Source organism: Lonchura striata, chromosome 3 (genome assembly GCF_046129695.1).
Source record: "Lonchura striata isolate bLonStr1 chromosome 3, bLonStr1.mat, whole genome shotgun sequence".
Classification (NCBI taxonomy): domain Eukaryota; kingdom Metazoa; phylum Chordata; class Aves; order Passeriformes; family Estrildidae; genus Lonchura; species Lonchura striata.
The window spans coordinates 350,517-375,085 of record NC_134605.1 but is presented as its reverse complement, the minus strand read 5'-3'; the positions used below and the strand labels follow the sequence as shown (position 1 = coordinate 375,085).

Here is a 24,569-nt window from a genome sequence, read left to right as displayed (position 1 = left end):
AAGCCTGCTGGTAAAATCTCAGCCTTTGAATCAGAGCAGCATGACCAGATCTTCTGTGCAAGTTTGTTTGCTGTCCAGTGTTAGCACTGCAATGCAGGAGGAGAGACCTGCTGACTTTGTCCTTGCTCCTGCAGTCAAGGTGCAGGGGGAGGAAAGGAGGGGGCAGGAAGAACTGTCTTGTTTGGTTGAACATGAAGGAGTTGATGCTGTAATTCTGTTTCTAAAAATTCTCTCCCAGTTGTTAGAGGGAATGCCCTGATAAATATATCCTCTGACGTTGTTCTAAAACCCAGGTGTCATCAACTAGTGTTACATAATTTTCTTGCATGTCTAATTTGTTGCTTCACATGTATTCTCTGATATCTGTACCTTTTTAGGACCAACCACAAGCAACAAAATCTGTTCATCATACTGCAAGATTAACTATATACCACTTGGTATCTTTGGAATATCGCAGTGTGTGTCTTAGGCTCATGTCCCTTTGTTCTGCCCAGCAGTAGATCTGATGCATGGTGGATTTTCTATTGCTGTGTGTAGCACATCTTTTAAGAAGGTAAAATCTGAGCACAGTACCTTCTCCAGCAGTGCTAGGCTGTGCTCAAATTCATGGTTCATGAGGGAGGCTGCAAGGAGTGCTCTGTGTCAGCCCCAGTGCTGCCAGTGTGTCCTCCCGGCTGTCAAATGACTTGGCTGGGACTGTGGCACCTTTCCCCTGCTTCAGCATGGAGTTGGACTCTCCTGGGTGTTGTTACAGCTCATGAGTCTTTTCTCTTAAGGTGGAAAGTGTCAGCCCAAAACAACAAAAATAAAACAAAAAATACTCCAGTCTTCTTGTCCTTGCTGATTTTATCTTTATATACAACATATGGAGAAATACTTTGAAATACTTGAGCATGTTTACTTTTAGGATTGTGCACTTCCAGAACTGTGCACCACGATCTGTGATGAAATTTGTGCTAGCATTATGAAAGAACCTGTTTGTGCACAGCAGGTGCTGGTGGGCTGACCTGAGCAGCTCTGTCACTCCTCTCCTTAGGGGGTGGAAAGTGGAAAAAGCCTCAGGGGTCAAGGTAGAGGCAGTTAATTCAGGAAGAAATAATTTATGCAGAAACAAAGGGAAGCAGAAGATTTTATTCTCTGCTTCCCCATTAGAGAAGCTGGGTTTCAGTATGGATAGGAGATGCTCTGAAAGACAAATGTCTTAAATAACAAATGCCCTCCATTCTTTTAGGGTTTTTTGGTTTTTTTTAAATCTCTGAGCAAATGCCACAGGATAAGGAATATCCCTTTGGTCAGCTTGTGTCCCCTGTGCTGGCTTTTCATTCAGGTCTGTCAGGGTAGTTACTTGAAGTGTTCCCTGCCTAATTTTGAAAGCCCTCTGTCCATGCAACAAAGTTCAAGGCCTTCAGGCTTGTAAGTCTCCACAGTTAAAAAAAAAATCCCATTGTCCTTCAAAACTGCTCTTGGACCACTAGACTCAAAGCCTTAAAACCTGTTCAAGTTGCTATTAAAAATATTGTTTGTAATGAGTAGAGAACGGGTAACCTGAGAGCATGGGTACTGTGAATTTTTATGACTCTGTAATTTGTTCAGTGTTTGTTAGATAGGCTCTGAGTGCCTCAGATTACCTGGTGTGTATTTAGCTAATCCTGAAAAAACATGTAAGATATGGTACAACAAGCAGCCAGCACCTCTTAAATTGTATTGGAAAGGTCAGGGGAGTTAAGGGTGGGGCAGAATAATCCACTACAGCTGGAGGCTTGTGAAGGGTTTTAATATATCATCAGACCTGAAAGCCAGAAGGTTTAAAGGATCTTTAAGATTTGAGTTAATAAATTATGTCCCTGCCCTGTTATATTTTTAACTACAACCAAAAATATTTTGGTCTTCCCCATGCATGATGACCCTTATTATCTCATGTTAGAGGAAATCTATGATACTTTGTGGCACTTTAATATTTGATTGTGTTATATCGTATTTTCTTTCTTACCTGCATTTTCTAGAAGTCCTCTTTTAGAATCAGGGAGGGGAGAGTTTGGATTTCCTATTAATGTTTCATATTGGGTTTTTTGGGTTTTTTTAGTGAAGTGCTGGTAAGTCTCCACCTGTGTGATATGTGTTTCCCATGAGGAAGACTTGAGATTCAGGTGTTCACTGCTTGCATGTTCTTGTAGTCCATAAAAGCTGACTGAAGGAAGAGGAGCAATTGTTTGCAGCCAGGTTAGCATCTGAGTGCCTGTTGCTGCAGCAGATGTGAATTTAGCTTTAATACTTTTGGACTCAATGGTTGTTTAAAAAGGGTTATTACACAAGGATTACTAGTTTGTAAATCAGCTCAATCGATTTTATTAATATTTGCTGAATAGGAAATGTTTCTCATTTCTAATGTAGCTGTTCTAATTTGCTTCAGTTCCCCTAAGCAGCTATGACATGACCCCTCTGAGCTGAGGATTCTCTGTGTTCACCCAAAAGTCCCTCATTAGAGGAGTGGAGAGGATTTTGTTAATTTTTTGCCAGCTTCTTTGGTAAGCAGTGCTGAAAATCTGGAGGAAGGAACATCCTGTTTCAAAGATGCCTGACCCTTAGAGGTCAGAGGATTTGATTGTTAAAGCTTGCCCTTCCCCTTTGGGAATTAAATTATCATCTCTTTTCAGGAACCATCAGTAACTAGACAGCTAAACTTAGGTTGTTTGGGTTTTTTTTCCTCCCCCTGCAGTAAAATGTTTTTGTATCATGTATCTTGAAAGCACAGACTACTTTTATGAGTGCATTATAATATACTACACAGGCTCGATTCCTTAACAAAAAGCAGACCTGTTTTTTCCTTGCTGTGTGTTTGTATTCAGTGCTCTACATCTTTTCTAAGATATTTTTTTTCAGAAGGAGGGGTGGTACTTTGACCCTAAATATAAGAGCAATACTGCCATTCTGTTAGAAACAAAACATGGTCTTACTTGGTGAAGTGGAATTTTTCTTTTCTTCATATACATACATCCCTTGGGTAGGCTGAGTAGGTTCTTGAGATAAAATGCATTTTGGGTAGAATTTTGGCAATTTGACAAAGTCATTTTATCAAAACCTTCTTACAACTGGCTACTCTTAATTTTCTAGGCAGTTTAGAAAAGCCCACACCTGTCTTGCAAGTAGGTACATAGAATTTTTACTAGATTGGCTAAAAGCTTTATAGACTTAGGAAGGTTTTGGATGATTCTCTAGGAACGGTTGGGTAGTTAGTTAATTTGCAGTAGGACACGCTGTTTTTTGTAAAGTTGAAATTTGAGTTGTTGCATTGGCTCTGGGAACAGATTTTTTTTTTTTTTTTTTCAAGCCAAAAGCATATTCTTGCTTTGGAGAATTGGGTGCACACATCAGCTTTCACTTTCCTGCTTGACTTTTGCAAGGCATTTTTGCCTACCTCATTTCCCAAACAGGCATTTGGTGAGCACAGCCAAGCCCCTGGCTACTTGGTGTCATCATAAATGCACACTAGTAATTCATATTCTCTGCATTACACTGAGATTTTTTTGTCACATTAGACCAGTTTCCTGAGTCCGGTCTTAGTTTCAGCACTGAAATGTGCTGTGCTTCTCTGTCTATAAATAACTGCTGAAAACAAATGCTAGAATGTGTCACTTAATTTACACAGAGACTAATGGCACACAGGTGAGAAAGTTCCTAAACGTCATGCCCTTCCTGGAATTCCTGTTTATCAGCTGTGCTCATTTCTAACTTCAGTAGTCTGGGGTTTTATCATTTGCAGAATGATAAAATTTGTAAATGACAAATGCAGAATTGGAATATGTGACCAGAAACCTTGATATGTCTACTGTTTTTTTTTTTTTTTTTTGCTTTCATTTTGCTACTGAAAATTCATCTTCCTTGACATGGAGAGGGAAAATAAGAGAAGAGAAAAAGGAATTTAAAGTAAATGCAGCTGTAGTTGCAGTAGGAAGGAGAGATAGAATTGAGAGGAGGGGAGGAGGAGATCCAGAAGAAATAATTCTGAAGGTTGAATATCTGCAATAACATTCTAAATGCCCACAAAGAATGAGGTTTGATGATGAGCTGCTTTTTCCCCTCCTATTTGGTATCTGACTATCTTTTGCTTTCAAGGCATATTTAACTCTCCTGTGCCCTTTGAAGGCAAAGGCTTCCCCTTGTAGTAGTAGAGCTAATAATGAAAGGCAAAATTTTCTTCAGTGTTGTTAGTTCTTTCTGATGTTATTAAAAGATTGCTGACCAAGATTGTACTGAAATAAAGTGCTATTTGTCCTGTTCAGAAATAGCAGTAGTAACATTCTACTTCCTTGGTTTAAAAAAAAAGCCCAACAAACAAAACATGCACAGAACAAAAGCCCCCCACAGCGATGTAGAGAGCTGGATTAATTGAAACCATTGCAAAATTTATTCTGCACATAATTAGTATCCTTATTTTGTAGCCCATGTCCAGATTGATACATTTGGGTGATGATAGTCTAGCAACATCCATACATAGACTTTTCTAGGACTGCTGCTTTTGTAAATAACATTAAAGAATGTGATATATCAATAGTGTTTCTGCTGTAATGGTGAAAATGGGATTCTGCCAGTATTTTTTCAGTCAAGGTGTGGTGCATTGGAGGAGAAAATTGGGGCAGAGTCAGTTTTCCAGCTGCTGTCCTGGCTAAAGGCAGTCTCTTCCTGCTGTGCTGCTTTGAAGGCTGCTTCGTGTTTCCAGTTGCTCCTGGTGCTTCCTGTGGAAGCCTGGAAGTAGGGGAGCAGAGTCTACAGGGGTGGACAAGTGACAGCAGAGAGCTGTCATCTCTTATGGGTTGCTCCCCTTTTCCTTCAAGGTGGTTGTGCTTCTCTGTGGAAACTTCCTTCTGCTTTGTAGAGGATGCTGAAGAATAGCACTGAGGACACAGAAGTTACTGTTTGCCAAGGGTCCTAATCTTAAATCTCTTAAAAAACTTCCAGTGGCCTCTTTGGAAACAAAATTAGAGAATTTTGAAAAATCTCAGCTGAAGACTGCTAAATGCTGCAGGATCCTGATACTTGCATGTGGTATTTGATTTAGTAGTCTTTTTCTTGTGCCAGTGTTGCAGCTGGATGCTGTTTTCTGGGTCTGCAGCTGCTTTTGAAGAGCTTTCTACTTCCACTGCTCACTCAACCAGTAATATCACAAGTGGCTTGCTTCCCTGTAAGGGGTGGGATTTCTGTTTCCTCTTACTTAGAGCAGCAATAAATGTAGTGATTGTTCCTCAAATTAGTTCTCTTTCCTCCCACTATAGGAGATTTCAACGATCCCAAGACAAAAGTTCTGCAGAAATGAGCTTTTGTCAAGTCACTTTTGAAGTAAGAGGACCAGCAGCACCAGGTACTCAAATCATGCTTTCTTCTTTTTGTATGGTTGGTGTAGGAGAAAACTTAATAGAGGAGTGTGTTCAGAGGCTGTCTTGTCTGTTTTCCTCAGAGGTAAAAGAACATACAAGATCAAATATCAAAATGATAAATCACTCTAAAATATATTAGGACATTTCACCTATAAATTTGAAAATGAGAGTTGGGAAATAAATTTTACCTCTTTCTCCAAATAAAAATTTCATAATGTGCTAGGGATTTTGATGCTAACCAAAATGGTTATGATTGGTTTAAAATCTTCTCTCTTCAGGACCTTTCTATTCCATGGAAACAACATGATATTTAGGTACACATTGATGTGTTTGTTCTGTTTTTTGTTCTCTTTGCATCCCAATTGAAAGTTCTCAGAAGTTGTGACCTCTGTCAGAAGTTACAGACAGAAAGAATATGCAGCTTAATTCAGTATTCTGTCTATACAAAAAACAAAAAAGTAAAATAACTTCTGTTATCCAAATGAGGAATACAAGGTATCACATCAGGTAGAACATGAAAATCTAATATTGGTAAATTGTGCATATTAACGTTGACCTTCATCTTCAGGAACTTGGAAGGAAGGAGATGTGTTTAACCACAGCTGGTAACTGAGGTCCACAAAACTGCTCCCAGCCATGTTCCTAACCAGCTTCTTCCTTGCCAGCCCCCTCTCTGGTGGGGAGAGAACAGAAAAGGCCTTGATGCTGTGAGCAGTGCCCAGAAGTAACTGAAATATCCCTCTGTTACCAGCACTGCTTCCAGGACAAATTCAAAACACAGCCCCTGCCAGCTGTTGTGAAGAAAATTAACTCTACCCCAGCCAACAAGCAGCACAGAAGTTACACCAAAAAAGTAATTGGTTGTTGCCTAACAGAAGCAGATGAATGTGGGAGCAGATTGGCAGAATTCCTGTGCCAGGCCAATGCCAGATGGCAGAAGTGTCTCCTGTAGTTGGCAGGGAAGATAATGATAAAAGCGTTGTACAGGTTTTGACATCTGCCCCGTGTTAGACCTCTCCTGTGTTTCTCCCTCGTGATTTGGCATTTGGGAACTGAAAACTGGTACTCAATGTCAACATAAAGCTGTTAGTAAGGAGTAGAGTTTTTTATAGCATTCTGGAGAAAACGTTAAAATTTTAGAGTAAATTGACGTTAGCTCAAGACTAGTGTAGCTGTACCATGGAGTATTGCAAGCTGTGCTCTTTGTCCTGCTTCCACAGCTGTGATGGCACTGTCACTAGCAAAGCTGACTTTGGCTGTATAACTTCTTCCTGTGCTAATAATATCTGCAGTGAAAAGTAGGATTAGTGAGAACTAGATCCTGCCTCAGTGGGTATTCACAAAGAATTATCTGGAAATACAGCATTAAGAGATGGCACAAAAGGATGCTTCTGTTTATGACAACATTGATATTGTTGGGGGTTTTGTTATTTTTGTTGGATGAGTGAGGCTGTTGCAAGCTTTGAGTTGGGGCAGAAGGCTAGATTAACCTTCTTTGCAGTAGCTGGAGGAGCTCTGCCAGGAGCAGCCTTGAATTCCATGACAAGGAGAGGAGAGAAGCTGAGGACCCCTGAGCTTGAAATGCAAACCCAACCCAAACCCCACTGTGTTCAGAATTGCCTGTGGGGAGGCAGCTTGCCATGCATTTCACTTTGCCTTTACTGGGATAATTAGGGCAGCGTTTCACAAATCCTAATTCAGCCTCAGTGCAGCTGTTGAAGGGAGTTTAGGGTGGTTGCACATCCTATTCAAGCGTTGCCTTCTCTGTGTGGTGCCTTCCTGAGTGAGAGGTGGTCCCTGGATGTTCACATCTTTGTTTAAAGTAGGAGCCCAGAGAGCTATTCCAGCTGGCACCTGTTAAGAGGAATATAATTAGATGGCACTTCCAAGGTTGGCTCTGTGTACACTAACATCTATTAAGTACTACTGTTTTAATGGGATGTTAAAAGAATTTTAGCTTCTTTTTGCTGTCTCTACTCAGAAATTCTACCTGTGTGGTGTTCAGGTGGTCTTCCCTCCCCACTTTATCTCCTCCCTGCAAAAATGAATCATCATGTGCCTCAGGACAGGGTGAAAAAGGGAAAGCTAACATAGGCAATTGTATACTAAATATACTCATAATGTAGATTTTTGTCTGCATTTGTATGCTTACAGTGAGCATCCGGAAAGCTCAGGCTTCTTTTAATAAATTGCAGCAAAAGATTAAAAACAAAACCTGCTGAAGTTCAAGGTGTTATGTAAAATTATTTCAATAAGCTGCTTTCAGGCAAAAGTTTTGGTACTTTTGTCTTCTCTAGACTTTTTTCCAACCCCTGGGTCTGCAGAGGTTTCTTTCATAAGCAGGCCTGTGGTATCCCTTATTAGTTTTAACTGGAGAAAAGGGACACCATTTTAGAGACAAAAGGGCATCCTCAAAACTGTAGCTGTGTACTTTGAGTGTCACAGTTGTCACAGTCACAAAGTGTCAGCTGTGATTTGTGGCTTAGGAAAAAGTAGTGTACACTTGTTACATACAGCTTGTCTACTTTGTATTTTGGGATTATTGTGTTCCCCACAGTACTCACTTTGAGAACAGGAAGTAAGTCAGAGAGGCTTGTATCATTCTTTTGTGGTGCGTAACTGTACTTTAAAACTCCATATTTTCTCATTCTGCAACAGCTTTTTATTATGTCAAAAAATCTCACTGAAGCCCTATAAGAGTAAAATACCACTTTGTTCTTTCCATTAGTATTTATCATTGTTCTTCCAGTCAGATACGTGTAGGTTTTACATTAAAAACAAGGGTAAGTTGCAATGATCACTTTGGGATATCCAAAAATTAAATATACTGTTGTGGCCTTTTGGGTTCTGTATGTGTGTATGCATTAAGATAAGTGTGACAATTTCATGTGTTTTTTTTGTGTAGCAATATTATGTTTTGATGCCCAGTGAAAACTGAAAGCATAGCAGTAAAATTAACTTTATTTATCTTGGGAATCAAATTAATTTGGTATGTTGGCTTGGGAATAATGCCAGCAACCTCCTGTTTGTCTGTGCTTTATAAATTGTTGGTATGAATTTGGGGGAATATGGACATACATTAAAAAATAGAGAGTATTTAGGGAAATAAGTGTATTATCTTGAGATTAAACATTTTACTGTGAAAGCTTGCCTGCTGCATTCCCAGAGATGTTTTGAACACTATTCCTTAAGGATGGTTTGGAAGCCAACCCTTGTAAGGGCTGGGATTGTCATTAGTCCCTCTCTCAGCTCCTTGGGGTGGTGAAGAAAATGCTGTTGTAGTTTGGGTGGGGTAAGAGTCCTTTCTGGATGGGAGGGATTTTAGCAGAGTGATTCTGGTGTATGTATTTAAAATACTTGGAAGTTTGACTGTGGCTGTACTTTTTAATGCCATCTAGCCTGAAGTAATGATGATGGTGGTTTTTTTCTGTCTGGATTTTTTAGGAGAGGTTTTTGCAATATGTGGGAGCTGCAGTGCTTTTGGAAATTGGAATCCCCAACTTGCGGCAGTCCTCCAGACTGTGGATGATGAGTAAGCTGGTTTTGATTTTTGGCTTTTTTTGGGGGATTTTTTCCTTCTGTTCGAATGCTTTTTTTTTTTTTTTTTTTTTTTTTACTTGTTCCATTTGAAGTAGCTGGAGTTCTGGAGCAAGAAATTTATTCTGTCTTTGAGTTTGTAAATTTTTGAGCTGCATGTACTGTTAGTAGAACTCCAGAATTTCTTGTGTTGCCCTTGAGCACTTTGAACACTTAGGAATATGTTTAAGAAAATAGGAAACTTGGGTGTACTTTTCTAGTTACAGATGATGCTTCTGCTGTTGTGGCTGGTATTTCGGTAGTTTAGCTTTAGATACTTGGAGTAAGAAACTGTTTTGGGGCAATTCTAAGTCCCATGGCTATGCAGCAAGTTATAGGCGATGTATATAGGAGATGTATAGGATAAAAGAAAGACTATAAACAAGCTATTACTGTGCTAGAAAGTGATAGGGAGGAGATTACTTAAACTGAGAGTTGCATTAAAATTCTTAAGGGGGATGGGATGTGTGTATAAGCATGAGTGTACATAAAGAAAGCTTAAATGCAGCGGAAGAGTGCAGTATTTTCCTAAAATGGTGCCAGCTTATGGCAGCTCTGGTGAAGGAAAATAAGGCTTGCAGGCTGTGTCTGTAATTCTGTCAGTGACTGGCTGTGTGATCCTGGCTGAGTCTCTGAGTCACTTCATGTTTTCCCCATCTGTTCAACGGGGCTGAGAATTCTTGCTCTCTTAGAGCACTTCAGATCTGTCAATCAAAAAATTCAGTTCCAATTCTAAGTGCATCTTGTTTGGCTAAGGTACTTTGTAAGAACTTTCCTTGCAACAATTCACTAGACTTTACTTAGACACGTGTGTGAGGTGGCTGTTAGGCTGTATTTTGAAACTTGTTTTTGGTTGGTTGTTTTCTTTTTTTCTCCACAGTCATTTTGAGAAAAGATGGACAACTACCGTAGAGCTTTATAAAGAAGTTCCTGTTCAGTATCGGTATTTTAAAGGATACTTTCTAGAACCTAAGGTATGTACAACCTTGTCTGCTTTAAGTTGGCTCATCCCTAGCAAAAATTCCCATACTTGAAATAAAAAAAGGATTTCCTGAGTTAAACATGAGATTTTTTTTAGAAATAAGTCTACATGTGAAACACTAAAACATCTGTGGAAATACAGTTCACTTCTGGAAATACATGACCATATGCTGTTAACTTTTAATTTTAGTTTCTTCTTTCTTTTACTAATGTTAGTGTTCTAAAAATTTCAGTGGTTAAAAAAACCCTGAGGACTTTATTATAAAACTTAAATAATATGGTGAAGTTCTCATAGTTAGAATATAGTGGCATATGGACTTTAGCAGGCCATGGATCTCAAGTGATCCATGGAAAGAATGTGAATAGTATGTGATATCTATCCTATATGGTAGGATGGAAGCAAGTGATAGTAGGAGAAACATGGTTAGTGTAGGAGGTGTAACCGTAAAAATTATGAAAGGTTTTGAATTCACTGCAGATTTGTTTTTATGAAGTATGAGAAGTATTAACCAGATTTTGTGCTGTATAATTAACATAAGTTAATCTCTTGAAGTGAAAAGATGAAACAAGGGATGAGGCATCCCATTGTTTTTTGTATGTTTGTATATAGGTATTTGCACAGCCTGGAGGGAAAATAAAGAGCTAAGAGACAGAGACAGCTGTATTTTTACAGGTATTGAAAGTTGCATATGACTTAGAGTTACATAAGTTAGAGTTTAATGTATGTGGCAGTGTACTGGTTTGTAAACATTGCACTCTTCTTCAGATGGGAAGAGGCTGCATCCAGGAAAAAGCTAAGCTAAGTTGGGGAAATAAGCAGCTACTCTTGAACTGTTTTTCATAAAAACAGTGATAACCTTAAGAAATATAACGCTGCCTTTGGTGTCTTCCTTATTCTGTTAATATCCTGTAGCTGTTCACCCTGGGCTTCAGTTCCTCATTGACACTGGGATTATGAAGTCTGTAGCCAAATGTGCAAAGGAGTTACAGAACCAGCTCATCAATAGCTTTTAAAAATTTAAAATTACTGTCAAGAGCATATAAGTTTTTATCAGCCTTTTTTTAACTAAAAAAATCGCATTTGACAGAGGTATCATTTCAGTGAAGGATACTAATTCCAAATGAAACACAGTTCTGTTTTTTTCATTACAGCATGTGATATAGTCTAGTTTAAATACCAGAAACTGGTATTTAAATTGGTACTTTGAGGCAAAAGAAGAGAAGGTCAGTCATAGATTTCTTTTGTTGAGGTCAAAAGTAGATGAATTCTTAAGCTCAGCAGCTCTGATGGGACTCTTATTTTTTTTTTTTTTTTTTGCAAATGCCCAGAAGTTTAAATGTAAGCAATAGCACTCTCAAAAAACAGAGTTAGTGAGCAGAGGCTGAGCCATAGTTGATAGACAATACAATTTTCTGTTTTACAATTTCAAAAGCTTACCCTGTGTATTGGTGAGTGTGTTTCTTTGAGTAGGTGCTGTGTGTCGTGCACACTTTATGCACCGTGTGATGCAGGGTCTGCCAAGGTAAGTATGAATTTTATGCAATATCAGGGTAAAGGGCAGGAAAGAAGGAAACCACCCTACAAAACAAAGTATGTGAATTCCTGGGGTGCAGGGTTGTCAGTTTAGTGGTGTCTGACTTGTACCTGTTAAATGCACAGGACTTTATTTCTCATAAAATAAAGTCTTTTGAATGAAAGAAATCCAAGTCCAATGTTCTTTTCTTCCTCTTTTTGTAAACAATGCAGAACAATGAAAAAGTAACAGGAATATAATGTACACTATAGTGTGAGTCAGTACATTGAGAACTTCAGCAATAAAGGAATGCTAATAAGGAAAAGATACTTCTAAGTTAAATTATTCTACATATTTTTATTTCAGATTTTTTTTTTCATTAAGCTTTACATGTGATTAATCTCCTAAATTTGACAAGCCAGCAATAGATTATCTCTGACACTTAATTTTTTATATCAATTTTATCTGTAGTAAAACAACAGTGTAATCTTAAGCATATGTTCAGTAAGTGTATGAATTTGACATGACATAATTAGTAAATCATGCTGAGGACAGATCCACCTGAAGTTAGCAACTTCTACAGCAGCTGCATCTCTGAAGATGCTCGAGTTGGACATGATGGAAAAAATGGGAGTGATACATGTTTACACAGAGAAATGGTAGTTCCTAGATTACCCACAGTAGTGTTACAGGCTAGATATGAAAATAGAATAATTTAGATTTTATTTCTAAAAAGTAATGTCTTTTTCTCTCACCTCCCTTTAAGAAAATCATCATTTGATATTAAATATTTTTACTTGAAAGTATGATGTAATGGAAAGTCTAATTTGTAATGAAGCATATTGGTGTTAACATAATTGTGGTTATGTAAATTCAGCAAGGTTTTTTTAAAAATACTCAATATGTAGAAATTAGTAGAATTTTGCATGAATACAAATATATATCCAAAGAATATTTTCCTTATAAAATTTGTGTCAGATCTTGGGTACTGCATATCAAGAGATATGCAACTGTGTTTCAAACATTTTGATCTTAAGCACTTAAAAAGAAAAATAAACACACACACTTGGATGAAATGAGACAGTAACTTAAACTATTTTGTTCAAGGTTGTTCTTGCATTGAGCATAGTCTGGGACCAGTGAGCTCCCTGTGAGGATCTCCTGGGTTTTATTCTGCACTCACTTTCTGTTTGTGGCAGTGGGTTCTGAGGGGGGTTGTGTGAGGCACACCAAAACTCCCTTGGCTGGAATTTGTCTTCTGTGTGTCTTAGGTTTTTAGAAGAATGATTGTACATGCATCGTTTGCATGATGCATATTCAAAAACCTTAGTAAGGAACACACCTTAATCTGTTCAGCTGTGTTCTGTATTTGCTTTTACAACTGTAAATAAGCATACAAGTTCAGGGTTACTTTTTTCAAGGCAAGTGTGAGATAACTAAGCTGTCTGTGCATGTAGCAGGACTTTAAAAACTGGATTGGAGGATGTTTTTCACACTTTCTCTTTAATTACAGAGGTTTCAAATGAGAGTTAGATTTACTTTTTTAAAGTGCAATTAAATAAATCCATTTAGTGTCTGGACTGTAATAAAAGTCAAACTTGGACCTAGACTCAGTAATTAATGCCTTAGAAAAGCTTTTTGTAGATTAAGAACCCGTGATTGTCAGGATAGTAACAAAGGCATTATTATTTGCTGAGGTAGCAGATAGTGTGTGAAATTGTTATTGGAAGTACTGGAGCTAAAAATCCCTACTGAGCTCAGCATTTCCTGCCAGGTGACTTTTTTGTGCTGCTGCCTTGCAAGCAACGACTAAATGGCTTTAATCATTCAGTTTAATGCTTAATTATTGTCTTCTACATGGTACAGAAATCCAGAGAGATTTTGGCCAGAAATGCAGCTTTAGCAATTAAGTCTAATTTAGCTGTTTCGTATTATTGAAGTAGATTATTATTCTTGAAACATAGTTTTAATTAGTGAAGTGCACTTGGATAAATGTGTTTGTGTGGCATTTTTAAGATTTGGTTTGGGTTTTTCCCCCCTCCCCTAATGCCTACTCTATTGTGCTGCCTTAAAGCAGGAACCTTGGAACTGATCTCCTAAATTACCATTTAAACATCCACCAAAGTGTTTTCATTATTTAATTGTACTGAGTACCCAGGCACTTGATGCAGATGGTGCATCTGCTTTGAACCTCAGAACCATTATGCTAGATAGGCATTTTTCCCTTCATTTCAAAAGTGTCTAATGACTGCAGGGGAAGGGAGGTCCCAGCTTCTCATAATGGAAGAAGACTTGATTTTTAAAGGAAATTCCTTTAAAAAATCCTTTAAAATGTCCTTTAAAAACTTCAAAATTGAATCAGATGTTCAGCTGATCAAGATCAAGCAACATAATGTTTGTGCTGGCTTTTTTAAAAAAATAAGTGTCTGTATCAGTAGAAAAGGATCCACTGTGTCACTCAGTGTACAGCTTGTGAGATGCTTGATGTGACATTTGAATGGATGCCCTTTTAATACTGTCCTCTAGAAACTCTCCTTTTAGGCAATATTACCATACTGTTAATATTGATGGCATATAATTTAGTTCTGCTGCTCAGCTGGACTGCTTTTCAGATGTGGTCAGTATATGCCACGGAAATGACATTACTGCTATGACCTTGTTGCAGCAATGGCTTCTGTTACATGTGATTAAAATGTTTTTTGAATGTCTGTAAACTCAGAGATGGTCTGAGCAGGGATTGAGAGGGCTCTTAGTGGTGTCTGTGCCTGTTTTCTAATCAATTGCCCTTTTTTTCCAGGTAGCTTTGCTTGGCTCTTCTTAGTATAGAAAGTGTTGAGGGTTCCTGGGATTAAATGCACAATCAGTGCATTGTATTCCTTTCAGGAGAGAAAATTGTGCTGAATGTATCTGCATGGTGTCCTTATTGTTGGGATAATGTTATTCAAATTCATTCACCATTTTAGAACCTAACTTTAGAATGGACAGTTACAGCAGTGTAAGAAATAAGTTGGTATTTTTCATACAACACATTGGGGGTTTTACAAGGAAAATCCTTTGCTGACCTGAAGGAAACAGCTTAGTCCATGTTAGGAAGATTTGCATTGCCCAGGTTCACAAACTAAACTTGTGCACATGATTGTGGGAGCTGCTGTTGGCAATCTTGCATGCCTGCATGGTGGGAGTAAATGGCAGCCTCCCTGCTGACAAACATGGTTTGCAGCTTTAGAAACTGGCATTGTGACAGGCAAATGTCACTGTGCTGTGAAAGAAGGGGAAAGAAACTTCTCATTATTTACTTTTCTAGATATCCCAAGTGTGGTCATTGTGGCAGCAGTGAGATGTTGGGAACTAAAACTGCTCCATAACAGGAATAAACTGGAAGCAGTAATATAATTTTATTTCTGTTTTACATGCATTCTGTCTTTAAAACATAACTAAGCATATGTGTTTTATTCTGACATGACCTTGAAGTGTGGGTGCCTCTGAACTCATTAGGAACATTGGGACTCACAGAGCAAAGCCATCCTACTGAGCTCTTGTTAAATGTTCGGTGATTGCTTGCTGTTAACTCACCCAAAGGCTTGGGAGATTAAATGTGCTCAGTGTATGTCAAGAAATGCCATCTGCATGTAAAGAATTATTGAGTGAGCTGTAATGGAACAAAGCATTGTGGTCCTGTGTAATTGTACTGCTGAATTTGAAGCTTGGCTGGATGTCCCTGTGGGTCTGAAATCTGTTTAAACAAGAACCCGAGCTACTGGGACTAGCTGGCATTGAAGTTTCCATGTCTTTGGCAATAGTAGCAAATTTTTTTTGGAATTAAGAGTTACTTAGGCTCCAAAATGTCAAAATGAGAAATTGCAGCTATTTGACTGTGGTTTTTACATCTGATAGTAACAACTGTGCCATGCTAGGGGAAACTTCTCAGGGTGATTGAACTGGGAATCAGACATGTTCTCTCTGTTGTTAAGTTCTGGTTACCTAAAAGCTTCTACCTAGAAAGCTGTTTCAAAGTTAAGTTGTTCCGAAACTTGTTTTACTGTTCTGGTTATCCGAGTCTCGCCTATGTTTGTCAACAAGTGTATTCTTTTGGTGGACAATATTTCTTTTTAATGGAAGTATCTAATTTATCCTGCTGCAGCTGGAATAGACTGCAGGGTCTTCATTGCTGGCTGGTTGCGTCAATTATTTATGTTTTAATTAGTTGATAAATAACTTGTTTTCTAGTACCACAACTGAAATAACTGTTTTATAGTCTTTGAATTTAGTAAGGCAAATTTTGTAGGAGAACTCACCCCTGCAACTGCTATGTGCATGAGTAGGTGCTGAGTGCTGTTTGGAATTAGATATGTGGGGTTTGTTTTTCATAAACTGTTGCTGTAACTTGAGAACAAAGTGAGCACTGTTAATGAATTCAGAGATTTTTTTTTTTTATCAGAAGGAAACTAAAGTAGTCCAGCAGAGCATCTGTTAGCAGTAAAGGTTTAATGATTCCATGTAACTTCTCTGCCATGTCAGACTGTCACAAGTTTTGTCATATGTATTCACAACACATCAGAGTCATCAGCAGTTGCAGGGGTAAGAAGCCTCATCTGTTTTCTTTCTTTCTTTCTTCAGTCTTTTTCTCTCTCTGTTCCTCTCCCTTTCTTCTTCTTCTCCTTCTTTTACTTCCTTAAATCTCTTAAGTTTGGTTCACAACCATCCCAAACAGCTTCATGGGTACAAAGTCAGATCTAACAAAAGAAATTATTGCAGACATTTAACTTTTAAATTACAGACTATCGATGGTCCCTGCGAAGTCATAGTTCACACGTGGGAGACTCATCTACAACCACGATCAATTACCCCTTTAGGTATGGGCATCAACTGCATCTGTTTGAGGCATATGCCTAAGATTGCTGATATGCTGCACACTGGTTTAGAGGGATTGATAGCTATAAAGTGCTTAAATTTATTAATGTGTGGGAGGTATAGACTTTTTCTTTGCACAACATGGGCCTTACTCTCAAAATATGTATGTATATATACATAAGTGGCTTCAAAATGGAAGTGGATGTGAAATTCTTTGCTGTCATCCTTAAGATTATGTGGGTTGGTTTTTTATTAATTTGAAATTTTAATAATTTTCTCTAAGCTTAATTCTTTGAGACTAAGGATCCATATGATCTTTTTTAAAGAAAATGGGGGAGGGTGTGAAGTCACTGCTGGTTTTTTAAGTACTATTTATTTAGTAAAATTTTAAACAAAAAATGTTTAATTAGGCTTTTATAAGTAAATGGATTAATGAAAATAGAAACACGAATGCACTTATTTACCCGGAAATTTAGCAGAAATGTATTTTGCTGAAAGAAAGGGTGGCATGCAGACTTGCATATGAGTTACTAATGCTTTTCTGAAGAGGGAAAAAGTTTGGGGTTTAAGAGTGACTGAAATAACCTTTGAATGTAGCTTGTAGTTTAGATCTCTTATGCTGCTATGGCATGTTTTATGCACTGTCTTTTCTAGCACATTAAAAATACTGTTTTCTCCACACTTAGAAGTTCATATTTGTTAAGAAGCTTTCTAATTATTTGAAAAAAATGTCTTTTAGAAAGAAGATGGTATCAAAGAATCTGTTTGTTAGTTATTAATAGTACCGTGATCATGTTTTGTTCTACCTTTGCCTTTTTTTTAAATTTCAGTTGAATTAGTAGTGTTTCTATTCCTGTAAGAAGGTTATTTATGTATTTGTCAGTAACTGATAAGAGAAACAGCCTATCCTCTGCTAGAGTCTAGACTTTATCTATAAATTTAGATTACCTCATTCCAAGTTGAGATTTTTTTTACCCCAAGTAATACTCAATTATTCATAAGCAGTTTTTTAGAAAAAATGCAGCAGTGCACAGTATGTTAGCACTGGGTCATTTTGATCCTCAATTGTTGCCTGTGGTTATTAAGAAATCAGGTTAGGAGCCAAATGGTTTTTAGGGGAAAAAAGGGATTAACCACTGTTGAGGCAAGATTATGAAGTTTTATGTTTTGAGAAATGCATGGTTTGTTTAGACTATTGCAGTTCTGTTCATGCTGGTGAATTTATTTAGTGCCTTAAAATTTCAGTTGCTAAAGCTTTGGAAAGAGTAAGGATAAAAACAAGTGTGAAGTGAGTTTTTTCAGTATCTCATGCTAGGTTGGTTTCTGTAATCTGGGCAGAATAAGCCTTTTAATTGTGACTGACTCGACTGAAAAGCTTTAAATGTGCAGCAGGACAACTTTCTTGTATGTTTGCAAGAAAATTTAATGTCTTTGACACTACTTTGACAAGTAAAGCCTCTTAGATACTAGTGGGATGTAGTTGTCAGCAAAATACTGCAGTAAGCCAAAAAATAGTACAACCTTTTTACGCTTAAGTTCAGATTACTTGAAGTGAAATGTGGTATTTTGTGTGTTGGTTGTTTTTTTTATGCAGAAACTGAGAAAAAGCAGAAATTGAGATCGATCTTTATAGAAGGTTGCAAAAAACATGCTGCTTTGTCTGTTTCAATTTTCCTGCCTTTTTTTAGATACACTTTTTAGAAGTGAAGTGGAGAAGTAGAATTAATTTAACTTGGCAATGGTTTTTAAATGTGAATACTAATTACTTTTTCCCATTCTTTTCCATTCCTTTTAATTCTAGAAGATGAAATTACTGTCGATGATGGACACTTTGGAATCTGCAGTAAGTGAGATATATTAACCTTTATTCTTCACCATGAATTTAATTTAAACAAGGTCAAATCGTGTAATTGAAAAATATTTGAGATTATAGGTTTTGAGAATTGCCTATGATATTTTTCTCTTTTACAGTTATTTTCGTATCCAGCATTTGTGAATACACACTCGGGCCGTTATCGCCTCTAATATTAATAAAAGAGTGTTAGGAAGAGTTGAAGTCTTTTCACTCTGATGGTGTTAAAGGTTGAAACTTGGGAACTTTAAATTATGAGCATGCATTTTTTGAAAATACAGAATAGGCTTAGCTTTCTCCTAATACCTAGCCTTAGAAAAACTCCTCATGCTTGGGGAAACATAATAACTCACACTGAATGTACCTACTCTGCCTCTTCAGTCAGTGATGCAGCTGCCAAAAGGTTCTTGTATGCCCACACCTCATGTTCCTGTGTGTGCACAAATGTCTCACTGCTGACAGTTTTGACCCATCTCTCACTTAATGGTCAGTCCTGTGACACTGAAAGTAACTCCTCCTCATACCTCATAAATCTTGTCTTCAAGCTTTTCCATTTCCCCCTCATATCCTCATCAAATGATGGGTTTGGCTCTTCAGGAACTCTTCAAAACTCCGGGGTTTGCTCCAGCACCTGGTTTGTAGCTTGTGTTTCTGGTCCTCCTGCTTGCAGACTTCCCTTGTTTTGATGCTCAGGGTGGGGATTCTCCCCACTTTTCATCAGAGCTGTTGCTGTACCCTGTCCTGCAGACTTGCACTGCTTTACTGGCACTGATTGTGATGAGCTGATGGGCACACCTGTATCTCATCAGAAACAGGGAGCCTCTGGTTGTCACAAGCCTCCAGAACCCCTGTCGGTGTTACTCCATGCCTGGAGAGATGCCAGGACAAGGGAGTGTTACTCTGCTGTCCTGCAGATCGTTTGCACATGAGCATCCTTCCTGTTTAGTCCCATTAAAATCCAGCAGACAGCTGCAGTTCCTGTTGGCTGGTCTGGCTGGTTCAGAAAGGCTGGGGAAAGGCTGCACCCAGCTTCTTGCATTGCTGTAGACCTAGGCTGCTGATAAGGAGGATTATGTGGAAGGTGATGGCAAGAGGAACTGCCTAGATCTCCCTAAAACAAGTTACTCAAATGTCTTCTCCTTTCTGTTTGGCTTTTATAGATGGTATTAAAACTGTGGATGCTGGGTGGCTGACATGTCAGACAGAAATAAGGCTACGTCTGCATTATTCTGAGAAACCCCCTGTACTGATATCCAAGAAGAAATTTAAAACATCAAGGTTTAGGTAAGAGACTGCTCATCTCAGTATGCAATTTACCTCATTTTAATTGTCAATACTAGTTACAATTTTTTTTACTTAATTAATGTAGCCTTTAAATTCATTTTTGGGTCACCAATTTCCAAGTGTTAAAGCACAAATACTTACTCCATATTTGTTTTGGTGTTTCTTGCTTTTTGGCTGGAACTGTAATGTTCTTAGGTTCTTGAATCACTTTGGTGCTTTTTTCTGCAGAGGTGGCTCAAAAAGCAGGCATTTTTCTAATTCCACAGTTAATTGTCAGAATTGTATCTTAGCCCTGGTGTTGAGAGGACTGCACTGTTGCACACGTGCAACATGTGGATAAGGGTTTGGCTGGGTGTTGCCCTGGATGAAAGTGTTGCCCTGTTGTCCCAAGTGAAAACCAGGGATGAGGGGTGTCCCTCAGGGGTCGATGGTGTTGGTGACGTGGAAAATAGGGTTGAGTGTCCCTTCAGCAGTGTGCTGATGACACGAGTCACACGGCAGGGAAGGGATGCCATCCACAGGGAGCTTCACAGGCTTGGGAGTTGAGATCTCACCAAGGCCAAGTGCAAAGTCCTTCACTTGAGCTGGAGCAATCCCAGGCACAGGCTGGGTGAGAATGGATTGAGAGCACCCTGAGGAGAAGGACTTGGGAGTGCTGGTGATGAGAAGCTCGATGTGGCCCAGCACTGCACACTTGCAGCCCAGAAGGCCAAGTGCATGGTGAGCTGCAGCAGCAGCAGTGTGGCCAGCAGGGCGAGGGAGGGGATTCTGGCCCCCTGCTCTGCCCTGGTGAGATCCCCTGGAGAGCTGCATCCAGCCCTGGGACCCCCAGGGTAAGGAGTACATGGAGCTGTCAGAGTGAGCCCAGAGGAACATGAAGGAACAGTTCTGTGGACACAGGAGGAGAAATTCTGTGTTCTTCAGCCCAGAGAAGAGTGCACTCTGGGGAGACCTTTGTAGCAGCCCCTAAAGACAGCTGAAGAGGTACTTTGGACAAGGGCCTGGAGTGACAGGGCAAGGGAGAACTGCTTTAAACTGAAAGAAGACAGGGTTAGATGGGATATGAGGAAGACATTCTACGTGTGTGGGTGGTGAGGCACTGGCACAAGTTGTCCAGAGTTGCAGGTGCTGAAACCCAAGAAGTGTTCCAAGGCAAAGTTGAATGGGGCTTGGAGGAACCTGGTCTAGTGGGTGTCCCTGCCTGTGGTAGGGGGGTTAGAACTAAGTGATCTTTAAGATCCAAACCATTCCATGGATCTGTTATACTTGATTTATTTATCTTTTTCCAGTTTTGATTTGATTTTCCCTCCCACCAATTCCAGATTTGCTGATGAGGGGAAGATTTACTCAATATGAGGCTCTTCAGTGAGATTTAGTACTTATATTGTGTTCTCTACAGCTTTGCCTTTTTTCCTTGCATGTTATAGCAGGTAGAGAGAGCAATTTCTGAAGCCAGGTTCTTGTCTAAGGTAAGTGGTTGAAATAAAACTAGATAAGCTAGATGCATTCACTAAATACTCTGTCCTAAAATATTGGATCTGTCCAATAGTTTCAGCGACTGTCACTCACTGTGACAGTGTCATTTTTCAAGTTTCTGGAGTACCTGTGTTGTGAGGGTTTTTTTTTTTGTTTGGTTTTTTTTTGTTTGTTTGTTTTTGTTTGTTTTTGTTTTTTTTAATGAGGATATAGTTCATTGTGGACTTGGTGTAATAGATTTCCGTGATTGTAATTATTTCTTTGAGATATGACTTCAGTTTTACGGGTGACTTGGCATCTATAAATGATAAACCTGTATCTCATCTGCTGTGTCTGTGATGCAGGAAGGGATTTGGTTTACTCATGTACACTTACATCACTGACATAACTAATTTTGTCTGGAAGGTTTGCCCTGTATGGTAAAGGACTCTGAGTCTTACAGAGAAGCTTATGCTTCTCAGTCGAGGATTTTTCAGAAATCCATTCAGTTTAAATGCTCATTTAGGATTTTTCAAGGGACTTAACTGCATCAGCCTATATTACTTACATGTATTAGAGTATACTTATCTGCCTTTTCAGAGAGACATAGCAGCAACCACCAACGTTCAAGTCTTGATCTTGATGATGACTGCTGTTTTCAGTGCTTTTCATTGGCCTGTTGGCATTATGGCTCTCAGGCTGTACAGGAAAGCTGTCTGTTTGGCAGCCCAAATAGGCTGGTGGAGTGCTGCTTCTCAGACTACTAGTAGAGTTTTCATATTTACCCAGGTCCAACTTTCAGCAGTGCCTTGAGCACTGGAATCTGTCTAAAATAGGATTTAGACAATGGCTGCCAACTCTTGGTCATGTGAAGAGCCACTGTATACAGTATGGTTCTGTGAGTGGTGGAGTTGAGAATTCTTGTGTTGTATGAGCTTCTGCTCAAGCTTCTTCCTAAACCTTTATCATTTGCCAAGGCACTGCAGTGACTTAACCATTTGTTTTGTGTTTCTGGTTGAGCAGAGTAAAACTGACCCTGGAAGGCCGAGAGAAGGACGATGATGAAGAGGCCCAAGGGAAGACATCCTGTCCTGAACATCAGAAGATGGCAAACACGGTGGAGTTCTCCTTGATCAGTGACGACGACTACAAGTGCCGGCACTCGCAGCCAGAGTGTGGCTACGCTTTGCAGCCAGACCGATGGCTAGAGTACACTATACAAACCATGGAGCCTGATAACCTGGAACTGATATTTGATTTTTTTGAGGTATGTCTCTTTACCCCTAAGAAGCGGCTCTGGTCTGCCTTTTGGAGCTCAATTGTTGTGAAGATTTCACTGTTGAAACAGAGGTGCTGCCTGATGTTCTTCATCTTTTGGATTTATTTACACGAGTGTGAGGCTACTGACTCCCAGCCCACTGTACAAAGGTTTTTGTGAGCCTTGTTGATGTGGCAAAGGAAGTTTTTTAGCGCTACTTATTTAGAAATCAGTACAAATTAAACTTGAATCTGTGTGTGTGCAGCATTGCCTGCTTTTAGGTTGGCTTGATATTAATCCTTTATCAGAGCTAAGTTATGCTTCTCCTGCTTCAGCCTGTACAATGTGTATATGAACTGGTTATATCACAACTATTGAGTCTAAAGTTTTATATTATAAGCAAAAGACATTTCTCTGAACTAATTTGTGCAGATTAAAACTGGATGCTCACTACTGTGTCTGTTACTTTGCACTGTTTTTTCCCCCTGAAAGGTCTTAATTTGAAGTTCTTTTTAAAAGAAAGCAACTTACACAGAATAATGTTTTTTCGGCATTCTCTCTTTGGTCTGAAAATGCCTTCAAGATCACTTACAGTCATTATTGTAAAGTGTCTGCATGGTTCCAGAACTTGACTATGGTCAAGTGCACATTCTGTATATTAGTCCTTCCCTGCAAATGCATACCAAGTTTTTTAGCATTTTAAGCATAAATATTATTCCAGTTAATTTTTTTCTAAATGGGACTTGGGCACTTTAGAAGACAGGCTATTTCATGCATGCTATTTTGATGTAAAAAGCTTATCAGATATAAGGGATGCCAGAGAAAATGTGAGATTTCTGTTAAAATTTTCATTTTCCTGTTAGTAATACGTAACTCACTGTTACATTAAACAATTTTTGCTGAAGTTAGTGTTTTCTGTAACACACAAGAAACTTGTGTTGTGTCCTGAGGAGAAAGCCAGAAGAGTTTGTTTAAGAATTCTCACTCCCATCTAACATAGGGGTTTTGGGTTTTTGTTTGTTTTGTTTTCAGGAAGATTTAAGTGAGAAGGTAGTACAAGGTGATGTGCTCCCAGGTCACGTTGGCTCTGCCTGCCTCCTGTCATCCACAATTGCAGAACTTGGAAAGAGTGCTGGAGTTCTTACACTTGCTATTATGAGCAGAAATCCAAGGAAGACAATTGGAAAAGTTAGAGGTACACTTGCTGCCATCAGCAGATGCAGATAATTTTCCTCAAGGCCATCTGCTGTTTACTGACAGGTGAAGCATTGCTGTTTTTCTTGCAGTGGACTACATAATTATCAGACCTATCCAGGGATACGCTTGTGATATGCAGGCTTCATATGCAAAGTACTGGAAACCAAGAACAACTCTGGATGTTGGACACAGGGGATCAGGGAATTCTACAACAACAACTAAGTAAGTTTGTTTGCATTTTAAACTAGGGAAATCGTTTGGTGTCACTGACATCAGCTGAGGAAGTGGACAGTTTACAAAGCTGCAACCCATAGTCATTTTACTGAAGTATCAAGTTGTGGGTATTCTCTAAAAAAAACTTCTGATTTGTGTTTCTGTTGTTTCAATTCTGCACTATACTGCACCTAACAAATCCTTTTTCTTGGCTGTTGTTTCAGGCTTGCTAAAGTTCAAGAGAACACCATTGCATCCCTGAAGAGTGCTGCTAGTCATGTATGTACACACATTTTCATACACACAGCACCTGTCTAGTGCAAACTAGGTTGGCTTGTATGCTCAATTTGCATGATTCAATACAGTGAATGGTAATTGAACTGATGTAAATTAGATAAAATCACTGTGGGAAGTTAATAGTGGGTTAGACTCTCATTATCAAGTCCCTTAAAAAATCAAAACTTGCATTTAGTATATTCTGCTGGTATTCTAATACAGGGAGAATTTTAATCTCAACCCTGTACAGACAATTTGAAGCAATAAATCAAATTTTGGCACTGCTTGAGTCTGTCGGCATCCTCTCAGGTTGCAAAGGTTTTGCTCAGGGACTGCTGTGTACTGAAACTTGCTGTCTGAAAGTATGACTTGGGAGCTGAGCTGGTAGAATAAACCAATGCTTGTTTTGGTGCTTGAAAATCCTAAGACAGAACTTCCAGTTGGGGAGATAATAGCTCCATGTGCCTAAATTCTGTGATGGAGGTGGTCACTTTTATTCTTTCCAATAATCTTGATCACTGAACAAAACCGTAGCTACTAAATTACTGTTTTGAACAGTAGTTCTCAATCCCCAGGTGGACACTACAGGTTTATAGACAGGCTTTTAAAATGCTCACAAGAAATATGCATTGAGGCAGAAATTTGCTGTGAAGTCATCAGCAGCATCACCAGAGAAGTGCTTTCATCTATTTGCAGCTTGAAAAGGCTGAAAGCCACCACTTTGAAAATATTTCTGCTGA

At 38.9% G+C, this 24,569-nt stretch overlaps 1 protein-coding gene across 7 annotated transcripts in view; it reads left to right on the top strand.

Annotated features, from left to right (window-relative positions):
- The window catches only part of GPCPD1 (glycerophosphocholine phosphodiesterase 1), a 41,824-nt gene that overhangs the window by 2,949 nt on the left and 14,306 nt on the right, over positions 1-24,569 (top strand). For all 7 annotated transcript variants that reach the window (XM_021538623.2, XM_021538619.2, XM_021538622.2 and 4 more), the window contains 10 exons: positions 5,271-5,356; positions 8,817-8,904; positions 9,829-9,922; positions 16,221-16,296; positions 18,096-18,137; positions 19,307-19,430; positions 21,909-22,152; positions 23,176-23,338; positions 23,430-23,562; positions 23,778-23,832. In XM_021538623.2, coding sequence (XP_021394298.1) covers positions 5,308-5,356; positions 8,817-8,904; positions 9,829-9,922; positions 16,221-16,296; positions 18,096-18,137; positions 19,307-19,430; positions 21,909-22,152; positions 23,176-23,338; positions 23,430-23,562; positions 23,778-23,832 — 1,068 coding nt within the window. In that variant the 5' untranslated portion in view covers positions 5,271-5,307. The remainder of the gene's footprint in view (positions 1-5,270; positions 5,357-8,816; positions 8,905-9,828; positions 9,923-16,220; positions 16,297-18,095; positions 18,138-19,306; positions 19,431-21,908; positions 22,153-23,175; positions 23,339-23,429; positions 23,563-23,777; positions 23,833-24,569) is intronic.